The sequence below is a fragment of the Momordica charantia genome (genome assembly GCF_013281855.1).
Source record: "Momordica charantia cultivar OHB3-1 chromosome 4 unlocalized genomic scaffold, Mcharantia_2.0 BLBB01000004.1, whole genome shotgun sequence".
Lineage (NCBI taxonomy): Eukaryota > Viridiplantae > Streptophyta > Magnoliopsida > Cucurbitales > Cucurbitaceae > Momordica > Momordica charantia.
In genome coordinates this window covers 25,209,734-25,234,019 of record NW_028275162.1, presented here as the reverse complement: position 1 = coordinate 25,234,019, position 24,286 = coordinate 25,209,734, and the positions used below count along the sequence as shown (strand labels likewise).

Here is a 24,286-nt window from a genome sequence, read left to right as displayed (position 1 = left end):
CTTGTTTTTTTTAATATATAAAGAAATGGACGTTTAAGCACAATAAAACTCTTATAAAATTGCTATTACATATGGCTATGTTCTAATTTAGACAATCCAATTCTTGAAAAGACCAAAAACAACATTTTGTCATATATCCAAGATTTGATGGTTCAAGAGAAAAAAAAAACAACACACAGTCCTTTTCAATTTGTTTTTTTTCTAAAACATAATTTCACCCTCTTAAAAAGATATTCATAACTAAATAAAAAGCACTCGGGGTATGAGTAGTTCAAGCCAGCTTAACTTTTTAAAACGAAACTATTATCAAACGGGGTGAACTAAAATTTACTCGGAAAATAAAATAGGAAAGAGGCATTATTTGGAATTTATATATAAAAAAATAATATTTATAAAAGGCTGCAGGAAGAGTACTACTAGAAAATTGGGTATCCAGAAAATCATGTGACTACATGATCCATATGATATAAGATGTCGGGTGGGTCAGAGCAAAAAGGAGAAAGAAAATGGCTATTAAAACTCCAATCTGTATATCCCTTTCTCTCCTGTTTCCCTGTCGTTCCTTCTTATAACACACAAAAGGCTCCTTCTCACGTTACTCTCTCTTTTTTATCATGTGGTAATGGAAAAAGAATATAATCAACCGTAATATCTGGAAGAAAATAATCATGGGGTGACACATCTCATGGTTACAGTAAAAAAGCAAAAAAATAAACATATCCCTTCTACAAGATTTTGCTTACCTTGTAACTACTGAGGGTAGAAATGCCAACCCACATCCCAGTTTCTTCAGAAGTACCGACGATGGGACCGGAGTAAACCGGGTGGGGGTACAGAGACAGGCAGGCAAAAAACTAATCTCTAATTACTCTCTATTCATCTATTTGACAATCATAGAGCTACTTACTCGGACCAAAACTTCACGAAGGCGGAAACGAATGCCTTGAGGATTTCCAGAAGCGGGTTGCTTTCGGGGTTTGAGGGATTTTTGGACATCTCTTCCCATGATTCGCTGAAAAGGAACAAGTGGAAGAATGGATGTGAGTTTGTTTGATAATATGGATCAGAGTGAAGTGAAGGGGAACTAGATGTTCTTACAGATTGATTCTATTTAATGTTGGAATGGTTTGTTTCTGGGAGCCACTGTCCTGTTGAGCATCTACTTTATTTTCAATCTGTGTCTCCTCTTTGATTTTTGAGGCCTGATCAATGCCATTGCTGAATGTCTTGTTGTGATTCTGGGTACCACTTGGAGAAGCATTTGGAGCCTGTAAAAGAGCATCAGATGTGGCCCAATTGCAAATTATGCTTTCAAAAGTTGAGTTACAAACACAGAATGTGGCAATCTTTGAAATAAACAAAGTCAAAAGAACATTTCCTATCTTTTTTTTTTCTTTTTCCTCTCTCTCTCTCTCTCTCTCTCTCTTTTGGGTGTGGGGGGTTCTGTGGAGTAAGTTTTCTCACTAAAGGTTTTAGATCAATGGAATCTGCTATTTTTTCCTCACTCGAAAGTTTCAACTGGACCAGAAACTACTCAAGTAAAGATCCATTTAGCTTCATTTTTGCTTTTGTCCCCACAATACTTTGTCATAATCGAAAAATCGACTTTAAGAAGTTACATATCTATACCCCAGAAATTTAATAGTGGTGGATTTTAAAATGACTGACAGATTTTTTTAATAAAAAGAAGGGAACTTTAAAAGCATTAAGTATTTGGCCATAAAAAATAAAACACTCACCTTCTCACTAGTTTTTTGGCATTGTTCAAAGGCCGCAGCTGTTGGAGTATCAGTACGAACTTCCAGCTGAGGACCCTCAACTTCATGAACGCCACCTTCTTTGAGAATGGATCCATTAGAGCTTTCAACAATTGGTGCTACTTCCATCGAATCAAACTTTGCTACTGATAATGAACTTACAAAGTTTTCCTCTGCTTTCTCGACTACATGATCAGAAGTTTTTGTGAAATTACTACCTTCAGTGATAAACAAACCAACCCCTGACTCTAACTCGACAGTTTGACTAACTTGCTTTTCTGAATCACAAGTTGAAATCGACGTTTCGGATCTTTCACCTGAACTATTAGCAGCACCAGAAATTGGACTCAATGGAAATGTCTCTACTACCACATCTGCCGCCAAAGGTGTCACATGAGTAATTGGCATTCCTGATTCCTCTTTGACCACTTCCTCTACTTCCTTGTCTTCATTCACTAGCAACTCTGACTCGATAAGTTTGTCAGAGTCCTTGTCACTCACATCCACCAGGCTACCATTGATTATCGGCCCATTGTGTGATATCTGAATATTTGTTGAAGTGCATTGTTCATCTGAGACAAGGATGGGTTCTTCATTTATACATTGGTTGTACTTAACTCTAAAATCAAATTCTTCTGATGATAACGGTAAATGGGACTGAGGTTCTATGGCAATTGAGTGGAGTGGATTCTCTTCAAGTGAATGATCAAAGTTGTGCTCTTCTAGTAACAACTTTCCAGGGCCAAGCACTCGATTTTCTTGAATTATATCACGTACAATCTCCCGCACCATGTAGAAAGATCCACCAACCTCCTTGTGGGTAAGATTGAGAGAGGGGAAACTTCCATTATTGGATTCCTGATACCTGAAAGCAAGATGTTAGGATCCTATTGTAATGGAGGTTTCATGGTCTAGTAATTTTTTTTTTTAAAGAATATAAAATAGTCTATTGTCTTAATATCATAGCATTCAGATCATGAGATCAATGAAGAATGAGAAATTATTTGTACTAACAATTTGTTTGGGGAAGTTTGAGTTCCTCCAAAGTTCAACAATATAGGTCTACAGTCTACACGCTCTCAAATAATTTTATTATCCTCTTTTAAATTCTGTTTATATATGGTGTCATGTCATTAAGTACTAAAGCTAGTTTGAAAAAGAGGACCAGTTGGGGAGGAGCACAGAGAAGAACAAAGTTCTTTCATATTCGCTTAAGACTAATAGATGCTCTTGCATTTTCTAAGACTTCAATACTAAAAAATTAAGAAAAGATATCAAAAGAGCTGGTCCATTATTAAATTAAAAGGCTCCACCAAGTCTCACGATACCAAAATCATCCTCAAATGAAAATTTACTTGCAACTGACATACAATTTGTTTCCGAAAAGTTCCTCAAGAACTCGACAATAGATGGATACACTCCATAAAGTAACTCAATGGTTCAACCCTGAGAACTTGAAAAAAATCTTATTTTAGTCCTTTTAATATTTAAAGAGCACGATGAAAATGGTGTGCAGTAAACAAAATGCTACCCATCATGATTCTTGGGAGTTTTTTTCCCCTCCCTCTAGGGAGCTATTACTAATATTCATGGGGTTCCATCTCAAAACCAATTGATAATGGGAGTAGTAGCCCATATCTATTATAAACCTATGTAAGGTCCCTTCTTTTATCAATGTAGGATCCTTAACATGCCTCATCAAGATCATGACTCTTTTGGCTCATCGATCTTAGTCGGATCCCATGTTTATGTTTGAACCGGGTGCTCGTTTGAGCTTTTGGACTCTGATACCATGTTAATATTCATGGGGTTTCATCTCAAAATCAATTGGTAAGAAGAGGAGTAGCCCATATCTATTATAAACCTATGTAAGGTCCCTTCTTTTATCAATGTGAGATCCTTAACAGCTATAACTTCTGTAGCTATTGCCTCATCGACACAAACTAATTGGAGTTGTTTTTATTTCACTTCATATGACGGGAAAAGTCGTGATTATTAAGCTGCAAGATAATTTATCACCTAACAGTTCTATATGCTTGCTATCCCAAAGCTAAGCTCAACCAGAAAACAGTGTCAGAAACAGATACAACAATGAAAGCCACACTACAATTATTTGTGTACCAACATGAATAGCTCGAGTAAATCACAGAGTGGGAACAACATATAACAGAACAAGGTTTTCTTGAGCAAGATATTGTGCATTTGAGAATTATAATTGTGGATGAAATATCGTCATAAATGCAGGGATGCAGAAATTTAATAATCCAAACAATTCAGCTTTCTTTGGAAGATTAGTGGAAGCAAAAATATGAACCAAAACCATTTTGTACTCACTTTTTTATGAAGACTTCGACCATTGCCTTCCTTTCCTCTTTTGAACGCCGAATTCTAGTCTTTCTCCCTTCAGACTCATTGTGTTTGGCTAGGGCAAGAGGACGCCCTGTCCACCCACCCCTAATCGCGTGCATGAAATCCACAAAGTTAAACCCTAAGGAGACAAACCTACAAGAGAAAGGAATAGTAATAAGATAATTCCGTCCATATAAAGTTTGTGATCCAAATTGAAGTGGATGAGATAAGAGCCACTCGAATTTCACTTCTCTAACTCAACAAATTAACAAAATCATTTAACATGACATACAGAAACAAGCTGAACTCCCTTTTAAACCAACTTATAAATTTCTACAAACAACCTGCAACAGGCAGACCTGTTGCACATATATATTAAAACATTAATATACCATATCTACAATACACATCGTCCATTTCCCTAGAATAACTTGCAGTAGCAACATAATTGAGATGGGCAGTTAAAATCCGAGACGACAGACAATATATGGATCAAAGCCAGGGTACAATCAAAACACCGCATAATTAACCACAATGATCAACATAACAAAGAAACAGAGGCTATAAACTTTGAGAAATAAGCCTGTTTTAATGCAACCCAGGTACCAAAATAACTAAACAAATAAAACCCAGTGGAGAAAACCCATCATTGCGTGGAACTCTAGCGCCCACGAGCGTAAGTGATACACTGATACAGGAAAAACAGAATGATCGCCATAGCAGGGGGAGTGGGGGAAACCAACCAACGATATGAGAATTGCAGTGTAAAAGTTAGCGAACAGGGAGAAATAGCTGAGAAAACGTTACCTGTGCTCCGGGAGAGAGCGGGGGAGGAGCCAAGAGAGAGAAATGGAGATAGAGAAGTGTAAAACCCTACTGAGGGGTCACAGAGAGCGGGCCAGTGGCATTCTGCAAACTTCCAACGCAAAAATGGGCAGTGGGGAATGGGAATGGTGAGAGCGGGAGGTGAATATGTCATGTAATTCTAATTCTACTGTGTTGAAATAAATCTATGTCCGATTGTTACCGTGATTTGATGGACTGGGCCGCCCCAGTTTAATGCGCCTCTTGGTGTCGGCCTATGTATACAGAAAATGAAATTTCTAAACGTCTCGCAGTCTTAGTATTCCTGATTATATTCGTATATATAGGTATATATTATATATGTGAATATATCTTATATGTGTATACATATATCTTATAGTTATGTAGAAATAGTCCTCCATACCATTTGTAATTATTAGTCTTCCCTTAAGATTGGTATATATGGGGATATATTTTGTTTATGTGTATAGAAAATTGAAGTTCTAAATGTCTCATATTCTTAGTATTCCTGATTATATTTGTATATATAGGTATATATTGTATATGTGTATATATCTTATAGTTGTATACAAGATATAAACGCATATATCTAGAAAGGGTCCTCCAAAACTGAAGTTTTAAACGTCTCAATGATGAAGCGAAAAAAGTTCTTAGATTTCGAATTTGGGAGATTTTTGGACGGGATTTGGAGATATTTTGGGAGGTTATGATTTCAATTTTGGGGAATTTAGGGTTTTGTTTTTAATGTTTTGGTGTTTTAATTTGTTTTGGAAAGTATTGGAATCTAAATTGTAACCTTCCAATTAATCAATTTTACATTTTAAAATTAATTTGTAAATACAAGAGGCTATTTAAGTAATTTATATGATGTGTACCCTCTTAAATATGGTTGATATATAATTAAGATGTTTAAATAGCTCATCAATGTACTAATCCCTATTTCTTTCAACTAAGATGGATATCGTATAGTATGAGAGTCCTGGTTATGCATATATGGTAGCGAGAGTTCGTGATATTGTTTATCGGACTTTTCATCGTCCAACTCAAACTAAACGTGATGTAATCAAACTTATGGTTGGATTTCGACTATTGGTAAAGCAATCATACTTCCTTCACCTAAGGGAGAACTTGATTTAGTGGTTATTTCTAATAGGCGTGAATGCAAATAAAAAACATCCCGTTATAAGCTTTGAAGTACTACCTCTGCCTTCCCTTTCGATAACATAATTCAAGAACTCGTGATTGATTTGTAGATTCTCAATGTTTTATTGTTATTTTACGTGATTGATAAATATGCAAATTAAATCGTTTGATTGTATAAATTTGTGTGTTGAAGTGTCGTTTTGATTATTATACCTTTAATTTTTGTACATTTTTTGTTGCTAAGCCTATGGTAAGGGTTGATCTTTTCAATAATGAAGTTCTACTGATATCTCTGTTGTTAAACGTAACAACAAATTAACAATACAGTATATTTAAATCATAGTAAATAGACACGTGGAGATCAAATGATATAATATGACCTTTTTTTTCATTTATGAGTAACAATGACATAAATATTCAAATATTATTTTTATTCATAACTTTCTAAATAATAACTATTTTGGTATCTTAATTAAAAGAAAATAGATACTATTTTATCACATGATACGTGCCTCAACTAACATGCATGACTTCTATAAATTTACATATCAATATAATAATTCATATGTTGATTACTCATCTTTTAAATAATTTGTGATAAATTAACTATGAAAACCAAAATATCACTTTATAGAGTTTAGGGCTTAATTATACATTTAAAAAATCCGATAAAATAAGATCTAGAGTTTAACTAAAACTGAGAGACAGATTTTCAAAAGAAGGAAAAAGAAAATAATGAGAGACACGGAACCAAAATCAATATCAATATTAAAAATTATAATTAAAAAGAAAAAAAAAACCGATTCAATCTAAAAGACAAATAAAATAAAATACGAATATTTCACAGCTAATACAAAACCGCGTAGCAGACGGAAGCAAAGTTTGCGAACTTAGACTTGCAATAAGAAGTTTTGTTTTTTTCTTTTATTATTTTTTAATTTTTTTAATCATGCTAAATTATAAAAACAAATTGTATGAACTTTTGTCATTTGTTTAAAGAAATCTCCATCCACCGACACGATCAATTAGTAAAACAATTGACACTTAATAAATGTTTGAAGGGAATTAGTTGAACAAATATTGTTAATATTGTAATTCAATTTAAAATGACAATGAATACTTGTAAAAAGAGTATTTTTGAAACGTCTATAAAATGTCAAATATGATATCAAAACATTTGAAATGATTAAAGTATTCATGAAACAAACAAGTTTAAGGGGTCGTTTATTTTTCGAAAATACAGATGTGCGACGTCTTCGAATGCTACAATTTTATATGTTAGATGTCCATAATATTCGGATAGCTATATTTATTTTGTATGAAAATTTATAAAGACGTGTGAGAATATATTTGGAAAACCATGTTTATTTTGCATGATTTATGATTATGAATATTATTTTGGTTGAAAATTATTTTTCATAATATTAAATTTTATTTTTTTAAGTGAAATAATATTTAATATCGTTAAAAAATTTTAAATTATATTTAAGATAATGAATATTGCAAATAATAATTTATTCAAAATATTACAAAGAAATAGAGATATTATAATTTAATCGAAGTTTAATATATAAATATACTGATCCTATATTGTTAGTTAACGGGTACATTAATTAATTTAAATCATAAAAATAAATAAGTTTGATAAGATAAAATATATGAAACAAGAATGAAGTAAAAAAAGGTAAGGAAATGGTGCCACCAATATAAAAATATTGAAAACTATGTTTAAAAATAGTACAAAAAATAATTAAAATGTTTTTGTATGAGCATCTTATATAAGATTTTCAAGCATCATATATATTTATACAACAAAACAAGCGTGGAAATATAAAAACCATTCAATATAAATATTGAATTCCCGCGAACAAACAGTCTAAGAATTTATTTAGGTTAAAAAATACATTTGGTTCCTATACTTTAATTAAAGTAATAATTTACTTCCTGAACTTCAGTTTGCAACGATTTAATCCGTTAAAGTAACCATGAATAACGATTTAGTCCATGTAGTTTAAAATAAAATTTGTAACAATTTAGTTTCTACCGTAATTTTTTTTTTAAATTAAGTATTCAATTTTATCGGATAACAATTTAATATTTATAATTCTTAAACATATTTGATCCCTCCTTAGTTTATCAATCTATACCTACAATATATTTAACAAAAAAAATTTCACGATAAGGACTAAATCGTTACCAACTTTAAATTACAAGAACTAAATGATTACATATTAAAGTTGAAGGACTAAATTGTTATCAATTTAAAAAATATAGGGACTAAATCGTTACAAACTAAAGTTTAGGGACTAAATTATTAAAAAGTACCCGGTGTTTTTTAACGATTTATTTATTTATTGTTAAAATTATTTTTTGTAAGTTAGCCTAAAAGATACCGTTGAAAAATATGGCAATACAATAAAGCAGTGGAATACATGAGTAAATTATCTTTAAAATGGAAAAAAATAACAATAATAATTACAAAAAAGGTGATTTTGTGTAAAATTGGCGGACTTGGCATAAAAGTTTTTGTCATTTTTTCTCTTCTTTTGCATTTGTCTGCTTCTAAATGGAAGCCAAGCCATGGCAGTGACCGCAATTCACATCTGAGTTTTCACATCTCCATTCTTCGTTTCTTCTCATCAATCCTCGGAAAAAAATTTCCCATCACGTTTCCGAGAAAAAAGTTCAGAGCACTGAATCATCTGGATGAGACGAAGTTCATCTTCGGAGATCGACGACAATGGGAGTGCAAATGTCGTCCCCGGCGTTCACTCGATTCGCGATCGTTTTCCTTTCAAGCGGAATTCTAGTCACTTCCGTTTGCGAGTCAAGGACTCATTGGATCATGCAGCCTCCCGCTCCCGATCTCACCAGAGCCGGATCAATCGCAAGGGCTTCCTCTGGTGGCTCCCGGCTAGAGGGAATACGCTTTTCTACTGTGTTGTCATTTTTGCGGTCTTCGCCTTTGTTACCGGCTCTGTGATGTTGCAGAGCTCGGTTACTTTGATGTCCAGCCATGGAAGTGAAAAGGGGCGGTGGCTTATGGAGCGTATTAAGTTTGGGAGCTCGCTGAAGTTTGTGCCGGGGAGGATTTCGAGGAGGCTGGTGGAAGGTGATGGGCTCGACGAGGCGCGGAAGAAGGACCGCGTTGGCGTTCGTGCACCGAGGCTTGCTCTAGTGAGTTCTTCAAGTTTTTGATATCTGTTTGAAACTGTTTGCGTTCAAGTCACTGATTAGCTATCAGTACTTAGCATATGCCACTTAGTTGATTGCGTTTCTTATTGGTTACGTGCACGAACACTCAAGTCTCACGAATGGAAGATTTACCAAAGCTAACTTGGGGCTTATTTCTGTAGATTCCTATTAGTTGGAACCTTCCTTGCACACCCTCTTCCCCTTCCCGAACTTTTATGTGAACTCCGCGTTGTGTTTATTTATTTAGATCAATCCACCTTTCCTATCTCACATTAGTTAAATTATGTGAAGTAGATTAACTTAGAACCATTTGTTTGGATTCTGACCACCCCTCGGTGGCAGTAGTATATCATCCATTTGAAGGATATCTTCAAGTTCTAAGGTTTTGTATAATTTTTGAAAATGAATTTATGGAAACATCGGAAACAAGATAAATAAAATTGGTCAAGGAGACTTGTTACAGTGTAGGAAGGCGTATGCTTGCAATAACCACAAAAGTTTTCATAATACTGTGGTCCTTTAAAAGCATTGGATATTTGGATCTTGAAATTTTCATAATCGACTTGACTTTAATTTCCATTTGATTACTTTAGATGGTTGATTATCATAATCTTTATATGACCCAGTTAACCAAATTATTTTAAAATATTTATTTTTCTACATTTAAATTTAAACTGATAGTTTATTATATTGATTAAAGCTCTTTGGTTTTATGAAAAATTTTCTCTGAAAAATTAACATAATAACATTTAGAAACAGAGAGAGTGTTTTTAACATTTTTCATAATTTCACAAGCTTTTGTAAAACTGTATCAAAATTCGAACAGAACTATTGTGATTCTTCTTAATTTTTTGTTTGTTAAGAAACCAATATGTTAGGCTACCAATAATAAAACGTACCTTAGGAGGGGTAAAAGAGGGAATGTACCAAGAGTTAATCAAGAAATTGTACATAATGAGCATATATTTTTGGGGTTGAGATATGGTGAGGTAAGCAGAATTTTGGTTAGGGAATAGTAGGAGAGAAGCTGGTGCTCTCGGACTGGCCCAAAGTTTGTAGTTGAGCTCGTAGCTCTTTGTGATTGCTCTCACTCGTTTCTGTGAATACAATACCCATCAAGACTGTTCCATTCTTCTCCATCCAAAAAACCCAATTAATGGCTTTAATGGCACTGCTCCATAATCTTTGGCTTCATTCTTAAAGAAGTGCACACGCAGAAGTTTAATGATGTCCTGTTTAAAATCTTTATGAAAACACTAATGTATTCCATAGTATCCTTGGGAGTTGGAGCTTTTTTCGGTTAAGTCCATGCTCGTAAGAAGTTGACGAACCCTTACCACTGGTTTGGTATAAGATTCTTTGGGAAGATAAGTATTAGTATCCAAAGAAAGTTAAGGTCTTCTTTTGGTCCCTTTATCTTGGTGGTATTAGTACAAAAGATAAAGTGCAACCAGAAATCCCCAACCAGTTGCTTCAACCAAATTTGCATGTCTACTCTAATCTAAATACTCCTCTGAAGATGCATCACATCGAAACATAATTTTTAATGAAAAGTGAAATGAAAGGAAAGGGAACCGAAGCTTGTCAAATGATTGACGGAAGTGAAATGAAGTATTTTTGTAACTAAAAGATTCGAGTAATTTAAAAAAAATAAGAAATGAAGTTCATTGAACAAATAATTTAAACGAGAAGCTAAATTCCGGGGAACAGTCAAGGAGTCAAAAGAGGATCTCCAATTGAATACAATCATAGAAATATAATAATTATAAGAAGGTCTAAAAAGACGAGCCAAAGAGGAGGCAGAAAAAGCTTCGAGCAATATTTTCTTCTTATTATTTCATTACTGACTGGTACTGTTCTGACTGGTACTGATTATTCAATGAAATATAATTTTAAACTAAGTACTAGTTCATGAAAAATTCTATGACCTATTTAGAATCTTAGTCCTTGTGGTAGAGATTACCCCTGTGGTCTCGTACTTGTGCTCTTACGTGCATTAATATGGTTGTTATGATTATGGATTAATTTTAGACTTGATTGTCAAAAAGTTTGAATCGGAATGCATTCTCAATGTCATGGTTATAAGCAAATGCTGAATTCTGATAACATAAGAATTTAACTCATATGCGTTCCCAGTTTAATATATACTGCGTAAGAACAGTATCTGGATCTAGATACATCAAGGAATTAAGTTATGTACCAATCTTCTTCTTTTTCCTTTTTCCTTTTTCCTTTTTCTCTTTTCCTTTTTCCTTATGCTTTCATTGGTACCAGATCTTAGGAAGCACGGAGAGAGATCCACAATCATTAATGTTGGTTACTGTGATGAAGAACATTCAGAAACTTGGATATGTGCTTGAGGTGAGTTATTGGAATTTATTTGTTGTCATTCATGTAAAAAAGATATTTTATTGGGATTTTTATTTTTCATTTTATGAGAGTAGAAGGTGTAAAGTTATCTTCTTTTGTCCACTGTTCTAGTAGTATGTTTCCAGAATTTATATATGGTGCATGGATTTCTTGTAGGTTTATGTAGTTATTTATGATTGGTGTTTTAATTTCTGGCTACAATTTTTTTTGGATCCTCATTAAGGCGTATCTGACAGATTTTTGCAGTAGAGGGTGGAAATAAACATTCAATGTGGAAACAGATAGGTGGCCAGCCTTCAATATTAAGTCCAGAGCATTATGGTCATGTTGATTGGTCAATGTACATGCTCCTTTTGTTCGTTAAACAGTTTTCTTACCATCCTTTTTCTTTATTTGTTCTCTGGTTGATATTTTTTTCGTTGCCTTTCAAGAACTTTTTGGGGACTACTTTTCAAAGATATCCTTGGCAGAAATGACTGATTCTACTTTCATATATATATTGTTTCAGATATGATGGTATTGTTGCTGACTCCTTGGAAGCAGAGGGGGCCATAGCAAGGTTTTTTTTCTTTATAGCATAAAGTACCTAGTGAAATCTTTAAGTATGTAGAGTAATCTTTATTTATACTTGCAATGAGGTGAATGGTTCTTTGTCTAACTGTATTTATGATGTGCTTTATGAACTTATCTGCATTAGGCGTTACAATAGATTATGGGCATAGAAGCAAGTGCAAACTATTATCGTTGGAGAGTTGGAGTTGCTCTATCTCTTCCTAACTAGATTTTTTGTTAAGTTTTTTCATAAAAGATATGAAAAACATACCATAATGCTTTAGATTAACAGGTAATTCATTGTTGTTAAGCATTTGATTTCGTATGTCTCATGTTCATTGGAACATAAATTATTGGAGCTTTAACATGTTCCTTTAAATGTGAATTACAAAATTTTAAGAGGCTTGTATTCTACAAATTCCATCATAAAAGTGGAACATTTAGCTCCAAGGTTGGGCAATTTATCTAGATATTAAGGCTGCCTCCAAGGGTTGGTAATTGATTTATACTTAGGGCTGCCGGATAGGTTGTTTTCCAGACTTGTTTATAGAAATGTGAAACAGGTGGCTTACAAAGATTGAGTGTCCTATATGTTGAGGCCTTTGATTTTTGGAGAAGTAACAATTGGAGACGATCTCAAACACAAGTCTCTAAGAGGGAAATACAACTTTCAAAATGTAATCTCCCAAATTTGCTTTCTCTCGTCTTTTGTTATATATATAAAAAAACAATTTATAAATTCAACTCCAGAGTACCGTTTGGTAGTTTGATTTAAAGACCTATTTTATATAGATGTGATCAAGGGTGACTTGTAAAGAACGAGTTTACTTACTGTGTACTTGAAATAACTGTTCAAAAACTTGTAGCCTTCACAGTATAATTTTAGATGTTTTGAAAAAAGCAGGCTATCCATGAGAACAAACCAAGAGAACAACTTTTAGAAATAGTTACCAAACATGTTTTCATACGCCTTTTTTTTTGTTTTGTTATAGAAATTTTTAACATTGACTCCCGGACAATTGGTCAAGTGTTGTGGGGGATTGAATCTAGTGAATATGAAGGGTTAATACATTTCTACATTTAAGAGATTGATGAAAATCTAACCATTCTTACCAAAAAAAAAAAAAGAAAAAATGAAAATCTAACCATAATTAATGCTTAATTCTAATAAGAACCTATAAAAATAGTGCCTATGTTTTTTCTTGGGACGAGAAACTTTATTCTTCTTCCTTTTTTTGTTTTGTTTTGTTTTTGTTTTTGTTTTTTTTTTTAAATATAAGAGCCTATCAAATTCAGGGAAGTTAATTTTGGATGCATGGAATGTCAGTGGTTCTGATTTGACTTGGAGGAATTAGTTAGAGTTTCAAAGAAACTATACATTTTAGTTTATCTTGTTAATATGGAGAAACTTATGTTGGGGTTGTGAACATTCTTTATGTTTAGATAGTGAGCATCTCACATGTAAAAGAAACTGTGATTAATATAGGTAAGTGCATGGGCGTGCATGTGCAGATAATAATACTCGTCTTTCTGAGTTATGTTGTTTTCATGTGCTTAAAGCATGTGATAATCATGTAACATATTGTTTTAGACTTTAGTTTGAGAATTGAGATACTATGATTAGTGAGGTTTATATTTATGCAGCCTTATGCAGGAACCTTTTTGTTCTATACCACTCGTATGGATAATTCGAGAAGATACACTTGCCAACCGCTTGCCGATGTACGAACAAAGGGGCTGGAAGCATCTTATTTCACATTGGAAGAGTTCTTTCAGAAGGGCCAATGTTGTCGTGTTCCCTGATTTTGCCCTCCCAGTAAATCTTCTTTTCATCTCTATTTGTTATTGGATGTTACGATTATTTATAGTTAATCTTGTATTCAACATTTCTGTTTTTTTCATTTATCAATAAAATCTCTTTATTGTTTAAAAAAAAAAAAACACTCTCATGCCATTGCCATTTCCTTACCATATCAGATGATGTATAGCACTTTGGACAATGGAAACTTCTATGTGATTCCTGGATCCCCAGCAGATGTTTATGCTGCAGAAAACTTCAAAAATGTTCACTCCAAAAGTCAATTAAGAGAGAAAAATGGATTTAATGAAGATGATATACTGGTTCTAGTTGTTGGAAGTTTGTTCTTCCCAAATGAGCTGTCATGGGACTATGCTGTGGCAATGCATAGCATTGGACCTCTACTCACAAATTATGCAAGGCAAGAAGTAGGAGGGTCGTTTAAATTTGTTTTCCTATGTTGCAATTCAACTGATGGATCCCATGATGCTTTACAGGTATATTTAATAATTATGCTTCTGCATTTAGATTTATTTATTTGTTATTTTATATATATATATATGCATTATGCTCATGTCCCACTCTAAAGTCAGCTCTGGGAGATAACAAGCTTTCAGTTGACAAGTTTTTGGGGACATTGTGGCTTTTCTTCCAGTGTGTGTATGGTATTCATATTCTATACGGATGTTTAGATTTAAGAGAATATTTATCTAGTTCCTCAACTCTTTTATTATGTATCTGAAAATTATAACTTCATTCTTCTTTGACCATTGGGTGATTCATTGCCACTTACATCCTCCATATCGAAAGCACGTCAAGATTATCCTCGCTTCATTTTGTTGCAAATATGCATATACCATTCGTGTGTATGCAACTTGACTATGAAATTCCAGAATATTCCAGAATAACTTTTAATTTTTTAATGAAAGTTATGCTTGTGGTTTGTTTATTCATTTCCTTTTTATGGTCTTTAGCTTTTTGTGGTGAGGAGAAAAGGAGCAAGTAAAATATGAAGGAAAAAAAACTAGACATGGTTATTTTTCAAAGATGGAAATGGATTGATTGCCCTCTTTGTCTAATTATTCTTAATCAAGGTAAGGTTAGGCAGGATCTGGGTGACTACTGAATAGATGAAGTATTTCATGGATTTACATATAATTCCAAAAGCCTAGCTTTGAATTCTCTTCATATGACCATACACAAACTAAATTATGTGAAGCCAATCATTTGCTTGCTTACTTTTTAAATGCTTCACACATGGAAAAAGTTGCTTTCTTACCTGGGTGCTCTATATTTCCTCTTGTATGTAAAAATATATTGATTTTGTGGGGATTGTTTATCTTCTTATGTACAATTCCTTTGTTTTTTTTTTCATCTTACTTAGTTATGCCAAATGATTTTGAATATATTTTCTTGTGTTTCTCATTAAAAAAAAAAAGTTATGCCAAATGATTGTTATTGGCATCATTATTCCTGATCTTTGTATTGGTATCTTTTATATTGTTATGTATACTATTGTTTTGTACCTGATTTTTCTTTGAAAAAAAAGGAAGATATTTTGTACCTGTATACTCCTTTTGTTTTGTACCTGACAATGGATATATCTTTAACCTACGTGCAGGAGATTGCGTCACGTCTAGGACTTCCTGATGGTTCTATAACACATTATGGCTTAAATGGAGATGTCAATGGTGTGCTGATGATGGCTGACATTGTGCTTTATGGATCTTCACAAGAAATACAGAGTTTTCCACTTCTACTCATCCGAGCCATGTCCTTTGGAATCCCAATCATGGTGCCTGATTTACCTGCCTTGAGAAATTATGTAAGTTTGTATGAGATTTGCTGCCATGATGTAACAGCACGACTCCACCTCCACCCTGTTTTATCTTTCCCCTTCTTGGGTTGTTTCTTTTGCTAAAGCATTTTCCCTGGTTCTCAGATCGTTGATGGTGTCCATGGAATTATCTTCCCAAAACATGATTCTGATGCTTTATTGAGAGCTTTCTCAGAGATGATATCAGATGGGAAGCTCTCCAGATATGCACAAGCAATAGCTTCTTCTGGAAGATTGCTTGCTAAGAATATACTTGCATCAGAATGCGTTACCAGTTACGCACGGCTCCTAGAGAATGTTCTGAATTTCCCATCAGATGTTAAGCTTCCAGGCTCTTTCTCTCAGCTTCAACTAGGGGCATGGGAATGGAATTTGTTCAGGAAGGAAACGGTACAAACAATTGACGGAAATGAAGATGCTGAAGAGGGGATTACAGCAATAAGTAAATCCAGTGTTATTTTTGCTCTTGAAGCACAATTAACTAATTTTGTTAACTTAACAAATTTTTCTGAGACTGGAAATGGGACTCTGGAGCAAGATCTTCCAACTCCACAAGACTGGGATATTTTGGAGGAAATACAAAATGCTGAAGAGTATGAAACTGTTGAAATGGAAGAGGTATGTGGTACTTCTTGCAATTGGATTACTTGCTCGATCCATTGCCTTTCCCTGTTTCTGAACTTCCTTTTTCACACATCCTTCTCAAATGGATAGAATCATCTTCCTTTTCTGTAGTTTCAAGAAAGAATGGAGAGGGATCTAGGTGCATGGGATGAAATATATCGCAATGCCCGGAAATCAGAAAAGCTCAAGTTTGAAGCCAATGAACGAGATGAGGGGGAGCTTGAAAGGACAGGACAGCCTGTATCCATTTATGAGATATACAGTGGTGCTGGAGCTTGGCCATTCATGCACCATGGTTCTTTTTACCGTGGACTAAGTCTTGTATGCTCCATCCATCTTCTGTTTATCATGTGATACTTTCCATTTAGTTTAACTCGTTTTTGTTTTCTTAGTCAATTGCATAAGAATTGCTTTCACTCATCTGGTTTTCTAGAACTACTCCGAACTTTTTACTTGTAGTTATATTTCTGTTGGAAATTCATGCTTGTAGTTACTTCATTTAGTTTGAAGTTTTACTCATTGGATGCTTTAGTTCTTGAATCTTTCCTGAAAAGTTTGCAAGGTGCTGTGGAATAACTCCCTCCCTTCCTCCTTGAGTAGTTGAATCTATAAGGTTTACAAAGAAAATTTGGAATTTGATACTTTTGCTTGTCATTCATTTCTTAAGGGCAGCCGTGAATCTTTTTACGTTGTTTTGCTTGAGTTTGTAAAGAATTTATCCTAAATTTTATGGCAGTCCACAAGAGCACTGAGGTTAAAATCTGATGATGTCAATGCTGTGGGACGACTTCCTCTTCTGAATGACTCTTACTATATGGATATTCTCTGTGAGATCGGAGGAATGTTTGCCATTGCAAATAAGATTGATAACATTCATAAGAGACCTTGGATTGGGTTCCAATCATGGCGGGCTTCTGGCAGAAAGGTATTTATTTACTGGTTGACTATTACAAAGTTTGCAGTTTTGCAAAGTCCCCCCTCCTTATTTTTTCCATTTTAAGGAAATTTTTGCTTCCCCCTCCTTGGGTGGATAGGGTGCCCTCAAGGCTACAAATATTATTCAGCCCTTCATCTTTAACAGGTTTCCTTGTGCACAAAAGCTGAAAATGTTTTGGAAGAGACTATACGGGACAAGCCTAAAGGAGATGTTATATACTTCTGGGCACACTTCCACGTGAATGGTGGAATCATAGGGAGCAGTAATGCACCCACTTTCTGGTCAGCGTGTGATATCTTGAACGGTGGGCTCTGCAGGTAATTTTACCATGTCTGGTATGAAATACCTGTAATCTAAGCAAGTTGGGATGCATGCTCTGTACTGGGATGCGTTATTTGTTTTCATCCTACTTTTAAATGTTTACTTTTCTAGTGCTTTCTATTGTTTTTGAGTCATGAAATTGTGAATGATGATCTTCGTTACCCATGTTCCTACATTGTAACGTTTTTAGTTTCTGGACGTCATTTCAAAAAGATGTTAAAAAATCATATATGAAACAGTGATTCCTGCTTAAGTCTCCGTTGTGGATGTGCATACACTAATAAATGGCCTGAAATTATATAGTAAATGTAAATAAAACATGCTGAGAATGTGTTAAAGCGTGGTCTTATCTATTTATTTTCTTATTTATGGACATTTCTATGAATTGAACTTGCCCTAGCTATAGTTGTGATTTATGAAGTAGCTATTCAAACTTGCCTTATTTTACTTTAAATGAGTGCAGAACCGCCTTCGAAAACACCTTTCGTGAGATGTATGGATTGTCAGCAAATATGGAAGCTCTTCCTCCTATGCCAGAAGATGGCGGTTGCTGGTCTGCCCTCCATAGCTGGGTGATGCCAACCCCATCCTTCTTGGAGTTCATGATGTTTTCCAGGTATTTTCCTCCAGTTCATAAGCCATGATGCATATACAGTAATTTTTCTTCATTATTTGGATATTGTGTCAATATAAAGGAGGCAATCCCCTTAAATTGCAATTTGAATTGGGAACTACAGGATGTTCACCCATTACCTTGATGCTCTCAATAGAAATCAGAGTCAACCATATGGATGTATGTTGGCTTCCTCAGAGCTTGAGGTAAGGATTTGAGTCCCAATCCATTTCCCTTCATATGATTCTCTCTCTCAACTCCTGTTAGTTTCTATGATGAGCAGAAAAAACATTGTTACTGTCGGATCTCGGAAATCCTGGTCAATGTCTGGGCTTACCACAGTGGACGGAGGATGGTTTACATTGATCCCCACTCGGGTTTCCTAGAAGAACAACATCCAGTTGAGCAACGCATGGAATTTATGTGGGCAAAGTATTTCAACCTCACGTTGTTGAAGAGTATGGATGAAGATTTAGCAGAAGTTGCCGACGACGAAGGCGGTTCGAATAAAATGGGGCTGTGGCCATTAACAGGGGAAGTGCACTGGCAAGGGATCTATGAAAGAGCGAGAGAAGAAAGATATAGGCTGAAGATGGACAAGAAGAGAACTACAAAAGTAAAGTTAATTGAGAGGATGAAATTTGGATACAAGCAAAAATCACTTGGAGGATGAGAAACTGGAATAGTTCTGAACCACAATTAGCCTGCTCATTCTGAAAGCGCTTCTGACTGCTAACTTGGCTAGTAGTAGAGATTGAAAGAAAGAGCCTCTCCCCCTCCTCTTACGATTTGGTACGTAAAAGAATTCGAGTTCTTTCCGAATTATTTCTCACTCTACAGAGCATTTCTAGGCAACAGAACTGAGGAAAGACAAAGCTGAAACTGCAGCTCGGTTATTGGAGGCATTACCAGAGAATACAAGGTTATTTTGGCAGACAGAGGTAACTAAATATTCTTTGAAATTCTTTCTTCTATGTTCAACATACCTAGTATAGCAACAAGATAGGCAAATTCCTTTGCTGTTGTAGTACAACCAAAATAGCAATTATTAAGCCAATTTTGGTCACACGTAATAATAGATGCTTTCCACTTTCAGATATATTGTTGTCCTCATTTTGAATTTAATTTTTTTTTCTCCTCACCCTATGGTGGGGAAACCTGCAAACTTGCCTAAATTTGCTCCTTAGTATTTAGTAGATTCTTTGGCTGAGTTCTAGAAGAATTCTCGATAAAAGGACCAGCGTATTGACTTAATGATTTCCTTCGTTCACTCAACTCTCTCAAAATGGAATCTATTTCAAACATATATATGCTCCATTAGGATCGTAAGAGATTCAATGTTGATGGATAAATACTAGGTCAGAGTATACTACGCTATTAATACTAGCTTGGCGTTTTTCTAAAAGTAAAGTATTTATAAGATGTTTGAACTATTCGAATTAAATTGTTTTATGAAAGTGTATGTTATGTCACAAATACGATGGTAAGAATTCGAATTTACTAGAGATAAAAGATGAACTGATGACCCATGTTTATATTTGCAAGGCGTAAAGGTGAGTCTTGTTTCCTTTTAAACATGTTCATGTTACATAAATATGTTAAAAAAAATTATAAAAAATGATTTAAAAATCTCAATTTTAAGTAATTTTTGGCTCATCTTTCTATTTTCTAGAAACAAATTTATCTAAAACTAAAATCGTTTTATTGTATAGTTTAGAGATGGATTTAAATTTATATAAAAAAAAAGGTAGTTCCAATAAATAATTTGGTAAGGATTTCAAAATTAGAAAAAAAAAATTTGGAAAAAAATATGTGCAAGCGATACAATGGTTATCAATAAAATTATCATTAAGAGATGCAAATTCAATCGAATGTCATATCCATATCTACTAAATAGCTAAAGAAAATACTTGAAAATGGCCATTTGGAAAAAGAATTTTCACCACACAAATGAATAAAACTATGTAAATTGTACAATCAAATAATTGTTCAAACAAATAGCACCTGGGATGTATAATCTCAATACATAATTAACATTTCTGTCATTTTAACTTAATGATCACAGACGAGCTGGTTAATCATAAGAATTGTATAAAGCCTCTGTGTTTTGTTGGATGTTACAAACAAATGAACTTGCAAACGATTCTACCTGAAATGAGGTTTAAAGCTAAGCAGAAGAAGTTTGAAGAACTGAAAACCGGTGCTGAAGACGCCTCTCCTGCATTCGGTCGGTAGTTAATGTGTAACAAATGTTCTCACATGTCAACTGGTCCAAATGGATCATCAGCAGACTGTGGATCTGCAACAAATGAATCAAACCTAGGTCTTGCTGGCTGATCTCTTCCAAGAGGGAATTGCCAGAATGAATCGGAATTCTCGTAGAAAATATAGAAAACAATAGCCGATGCCACGAATAGGCCTACGAGCAGCAAATAGATCTGCCACTCTGCAAATTAAAAGCGTGGTAAATTGAGTGTCGAAGGCAGGAATATCAGACTATGAGCAGAGAGAGAGGAGAGAGACCTTTCCAGTCAGCAGGAACGTTTAGCTTTGTCACCAAAGCTCCCCATTCAACTGAACTAGTAAGCACAACCCTACAAAAAGGGGAAAATACAATTTTATCCTTATCAACCGACTTTACAAAGAAAGTTTACTTTTTTTGGCCAAGAGGTCATAGCGACATCTCAAATCAACTTGTTGGTCTTGCAACATGTACCTAAGAAAATACCCAAATGTTGAAAGAAGAAAGATTCTTATGACTTTCAGCAAACTGGTTTAATGGCTCACCTTTCACTGGGGCAGAACTCTAAAGTTTCTATGGATGTCCCCAGATGCAGCCTCTTGCTCATATGACTGACTTCCATTTTCTTTACTTCAGCCACACATACGTCCCCGTCCTTGCTTCCTCTGGAATGAAAAATGACCACAATTACTCAAAACCGGTGTTCAATAAAGCTCAAAACACATCGAAACGCACAATAAAAAGTTAAAAAAAAAAGGTCTACAAGAAAATATAACAGAAAGACTGTTGAACTATTTCAAATGATGTGGCTAACTGGTACTATTTTCATCATCGTACTTCGGGTATTGGTAATAAATTTATTACCAATTAATCTAACATTACTAACAATCAATTCGACAATGCGATGCACTTCTTACAAGGCTAAATATTTCCCATCTCGACTGATGGACATTACTGAAGCAGGCTTTCTCAGCAACCTCTTATACCCAATTCTTTTCCAATTACTGATGTCCCAAACGGCAGTGACAGCCTTCTCACCTGTTTCCGAAAATGCAATGAGGCATTCAATAGGATTATTGGAGGTTGATAATTTTATTAGTTCTGAAAAAATGCATACCTTTTTGGACAGTACAAAATAAAAATGGTTTTGTCCCATCCTTGGAGAATCGACAAAGCTCAATTTTCTCATCCTGGACAATCAAAATAAGCATGTTCACTAATTAAGAAAATTCAATAAACACAAAAGCAGGTTAAAATAACTACCATACCGCACTCCGTGTCAAAGTAGTTAGAGGAACTCCATCATCAGTCTTCCAAATCCTGGCTGATCCATCATCGGAAGTAGAAGCCAAGAACTCTGAGTCCAGGCTGGAACAAGATAGATAAAGTCATTTCAAATCTATACAGGGAAGAAATATTTTCAGATCTTCTCCAAAATTTTCAGTTTCAACCAACAAGCAAAATTTTCATCCACCATAATCAGAGCAACATACTACTAAGTTCGCAGATGTTTTAAGGTTCTTTATGGATTTATGTAGTTTGATAGCAATGAGAGAATGTCAAGTGTCTTCATGACGTTCCATACAATCATCATTTATGTATAAATTTCAAGATCTTGTGAGCACTTTCCTAATTACCGTTTAGAAAATCAGGATAAAAGGTGTGTTCAAAAGGCACCCCTTTCAAATATAAATGCATAATTTCTATTGCAGGCAAAACATCTTAATAGAAGGAAAAAAAAAACAGCAATTATGTTGCCATATTTTGAAAAGATACCAGAAGTAAACAAATTCAAAGCTCACCTAAAGTCCATATCCCTTACAGATTTATGCGCTCTTGGTTCATCTAAAATGGGGCGCAAGCTTGGCCATTCCAAGATTCTGAGATGTCCGTCCTGTAGTTTATTTGGTGTCAAAATAACCCACCACATTTTTCAGGAAGACGAGAATAAAAAGAAACATGGACTGTATAGACAACATATTTTTCCTTACCACTCCACCGGTGGCAAGTTTAGAACCATCAACACTGAAAGCTAGGCAACTCTGAGGACCAACATCTTTCAGTGGAGGCAACTCTTTCATCAACAGCTTCATATTTAACTCTTGACCACACAGCTCCAATAATCTGCAAGATGAAAAAAAGAGAATCAAATCTTTAAATCTTCATCTTATTAGAGGAATTGGCAGTCAGAGTGATAATAAGAGAAAATGAACTGTAGATCATTAGGCAAATATCCACACACTCAGACTGCAAGAAAAGATATCAACTCCTCATACTACAAGATCAATCCTTCAGCACCATACTACAACATCAAATTCCATGTGTGTCTGTGAGGCTACGAAATTTTATTTAAAATATCATGATTCAGCGGGCCAGAGGTTGGCAGTCAACGAATAAAAAAGTTGAATCATTTTAGAGCCCAGGTGATAACTTGGGCAGAAAGTTATGCCGTCTGCATTCATAAGCACGTCTCTTGTAGTAAAACACAAATAATAATTAGATGAACAATTGTCCTATGAGAAAAGCTTTAAAACTTAATCTCATATGGGAGCCCCCTTAGTAAGTACATGACCAAGGAACTTCAATACATTTTTTTTTTCTCCACGACAAACGAGAAATCATAGTTTTGCCAATTGTATTAAGATACATGAAAAATACGGAGTCTCAGATGTTTAAACCAAAAAGAAAACTTACTTGCATCCACCTTGAGTGGTAGAGCACACAATTTCATCCCCACTGGGATGCACAGCAACACCGACAAGATCGCCTTCGCATTCTTCAAACACGAATTCAGTCTGACAACAATAAATTAGGTCAACATACAAAATCGGAACCCTAGCTACCCAGTTGCAGTTCGTTTCCAGTTTCGGAGTCAATTCGTGAAACAGAAACAAGAAGAACGTCCAAATTCCATCGAAATAATCCAAAAGAACAGTAAACAAGACACGGAAAATGACAGATACCAGGGGAGAGGACGAAAGAGAAGTAGTATTGGGATCAAACGAGAAGATCTCGAGCACGGAAGGCGATGAATCCGGCCGCCTGGACCTCCCAACAACCGCGAAGTTCACATTATCGGGTCTCCGAATCCACGACCCACATGAAACCGGACCTGGATTCGACCCGCCGCCTCCCATGATCAAATTTCACCGAATAAATTGAACGGAATTGGAGGCGAAGGGGCAAAAATCTCAATACCGCCACGCCGGAAACCAGAGAAAAAGGAAAAAAAAAAAGTCTATAGACGAAAGAGGAGGGAAGAACGAGTTTCAACTTCCATACGAAGGCTCTTCAATTCAACGATCAAACGAATTTCATTTTCTGAAAATTTTTGTTTTTATACAAAAGTCAACGAGTCAAACGAAAGCATGTTTTGCCGTTATCCCGTACTATCCAGGTGCGACATGTCGGAGCGGGAAATTCGACACGACGCCCACGCCTGCCGAAGGATTTGACCTGGAGCAAACAGAAAAATAAAAACAAATAATGAATTAAAATGGTGGTAGTTGGTGGGTCCCACCTGACAACTCGAGGCGGGAGGAATATTCCCACGCGATTCCGCGGGAAATGCGAGGATGAATCGGACGGTTGCCGTCGTTCGTTACGATTACAGCTTCATCTCTTTTATTTGTTTAACGTTAAATTATAAATTATAATATGTAATTGGTATGTTTGATTAACACTGATTAATTTATTGAAATAAAATTGAATTTTGTGTTTTTT

General features: G+C 34.9%; 3 protein-coding genes across 5 annotated transcripts; 1 reads left to right on the top strand and 2 right to left on the bottom strand.

The window, feature by feature from the left end:
- Nucleotides 1–636: 636 nt before the first annotated feature.
- LOC111006625 (DNA binding protein) lies at nt 637–5,070 on the bottom strand. 2 transcript variants are annotated; one of them, XM_022278653.2, is made up of 6 exons: nt 4,914–5,070; nt 4,092–4,259; nt 2,075–2,622; nt 1,740–1,942; nt 1,099–1,268; nt 637–1,012 (listed from the first exon to the last, which is right to left on the bottom strand). In XM_022278653.2, the coding sequence occupies exons 2-6, from the start codon at nt 4,223–4,225 to the stop codon at nt 904–906; spliced, it is 1,164 nt and encodes a 387-aa protein (XP_022134345.1). In that variant the 5' UTR covers nt 4,226–4,259; nt 4,914–5,070; the 3' UTR covers nt 637–903. The 2 variants fall into 2 exon arrangements, with proteins under 2 accessions (XP_022134345.1, XP_022134343.1); XM_022278651.2 differs by having other exon boundaries at nt 1,740–2,622.
- Nucleotides 5,071–8,615: 3,545 nt separating this feature from the next.
- LOC111006310 (UDP-Glycosyltransferase superfamily protein) lies at nt 8,616–19,420 on the top strand. 2 transcript variants are annotated; one of them, XM_022278172.2, is made up of 14 exons: nt 8,616–9,251; nt 11,544–11,630; nt 11,876–11,979; nt 12,148–12,198; nt 13,836–14,007; nt 14,169–14,486; nt 15,611–15,814; nt 15,932–16,444; nt 16,562–16,771; nt 17,187–17,375; nt 17,532–17,704; nt 18,172–18,324; nt 18,446–18,527; nt 18,589–18,727. In XM_022278172.2, exons 1-14 carry the CDS (start codon nt 8,781–8,783, stop codon nt 18,595–18,597), a joined length of 2,736 nt encoding a protein of 911 aa, XP_022133864.1. In that variant the 5' UTR covers nt 8,616–8,780; the 3' UTR covers nt 18,598–18,727. The 2 variants fall into 2 exon arrangements, with proteins under 2 accessions (XP_022133864.1, XP_022133863.1); XM_022278171.2 differs by having other exon boundaries at nt 8,619–9,251; nt 18,605–19,420.
- Nucleotides 19,421–20,272: 852 nt separating this feature from the next.
- On the bottom strand, nt 20,273–23,883 carry PHF1 (phosphate transporter traffic facilitator1). Its single transcript, XM_022278728.2, has 10 exons — nt 23,527–23,883; nt 23,258–23,358; nt 22,555–22,687; nt 22,366–22,457; nt 21,832–21,931; nt 21,681–21,753; nt 21,481–21,601; nt 21,109–21,228; nt 20,845–20,915; nt 20,273–20,767 (listed from the first exon to the last, which is right to left on the bottom strand). Exons 1-10 carry the CDS (start codon nt 23,698–23,700, stop codon nt 20,577–20,579), a joined length of 1,176 nt encoding a protein of 391 aa, XP_022134420.1. The 5' UTR covers nt 23,701–23,883; the 3' UTR covers nt 20,273–20,576.
- Nucleotides 23,884–24,286: the final 403 nt, after the last annotated feature.

Bases quoted from the DNA above. Each gene is read 5' to 3' on its own strand.
- LOC111006625 (XM_022278651.2), bottom strand. From the start codon at position 4,225: ATGCACGCGATTAGGGGTGGGTGGACAGGGCGTCCTCTTGCCCTAGCC. The intron at 2,623-4,091 runs GTGAGTACAAAA...TCTTGCTTTCAG, and splicing joins GTCGAAGTCTTCATAAAAAA to GTATCAGGAATCCAATAATG. The intron at 1,269-1,739 runs GTGAGTGTTTTA...GCTCTTTTACAG, and splicing joins GCCAAAAAACTAGTGAGAAG to GCTCCAAATGCTTCTCCAAG.
- LOC111006310 (XM_022278171.2), top strand. From the start codon at position 8,781: ATGAGACGAAGTTCATCTTCGGAGATCGACGACAATGGGAGTGCAAAT. The intron at 15,815-15,931 runs GTAAGTTTGTAT...CCTGGTTCTCAG, and splicing joins TACCTGCCTTGAGAAATTAT to ATCGTTGATGGTGTCCATGG. The intron at 17,376-17,531 runs GTATTTATTTAC...CATCTTTAACAG, and splicing joins GGCGGGCTTCTGGCAGAAAG to GTTTCCTTGTGCACAAAAGC.
- PHF1 (XM_022278728.2), bottom strand. From the start codon at position 23,700: ATGGGAGGCGGCGGGTCGAATCCAGGTCCGGTTTCATGTGGGTCGTGG. The intron at 22,688-23,257 runs GTAAGTTTTCTT...TTCATCTTGCAG, and splicing joins ACCACTCAAGGTGGATGCAA to ATTATTGGAGCTGTGTGGTC. The intron at 21,932-22,365 runs GTGAGCTTTGAA...ATCTTGTTCCAG, and splicing joins GTAAGGGATATGGACTTTAG to CCTGGACTCAGAGTTCTTGG.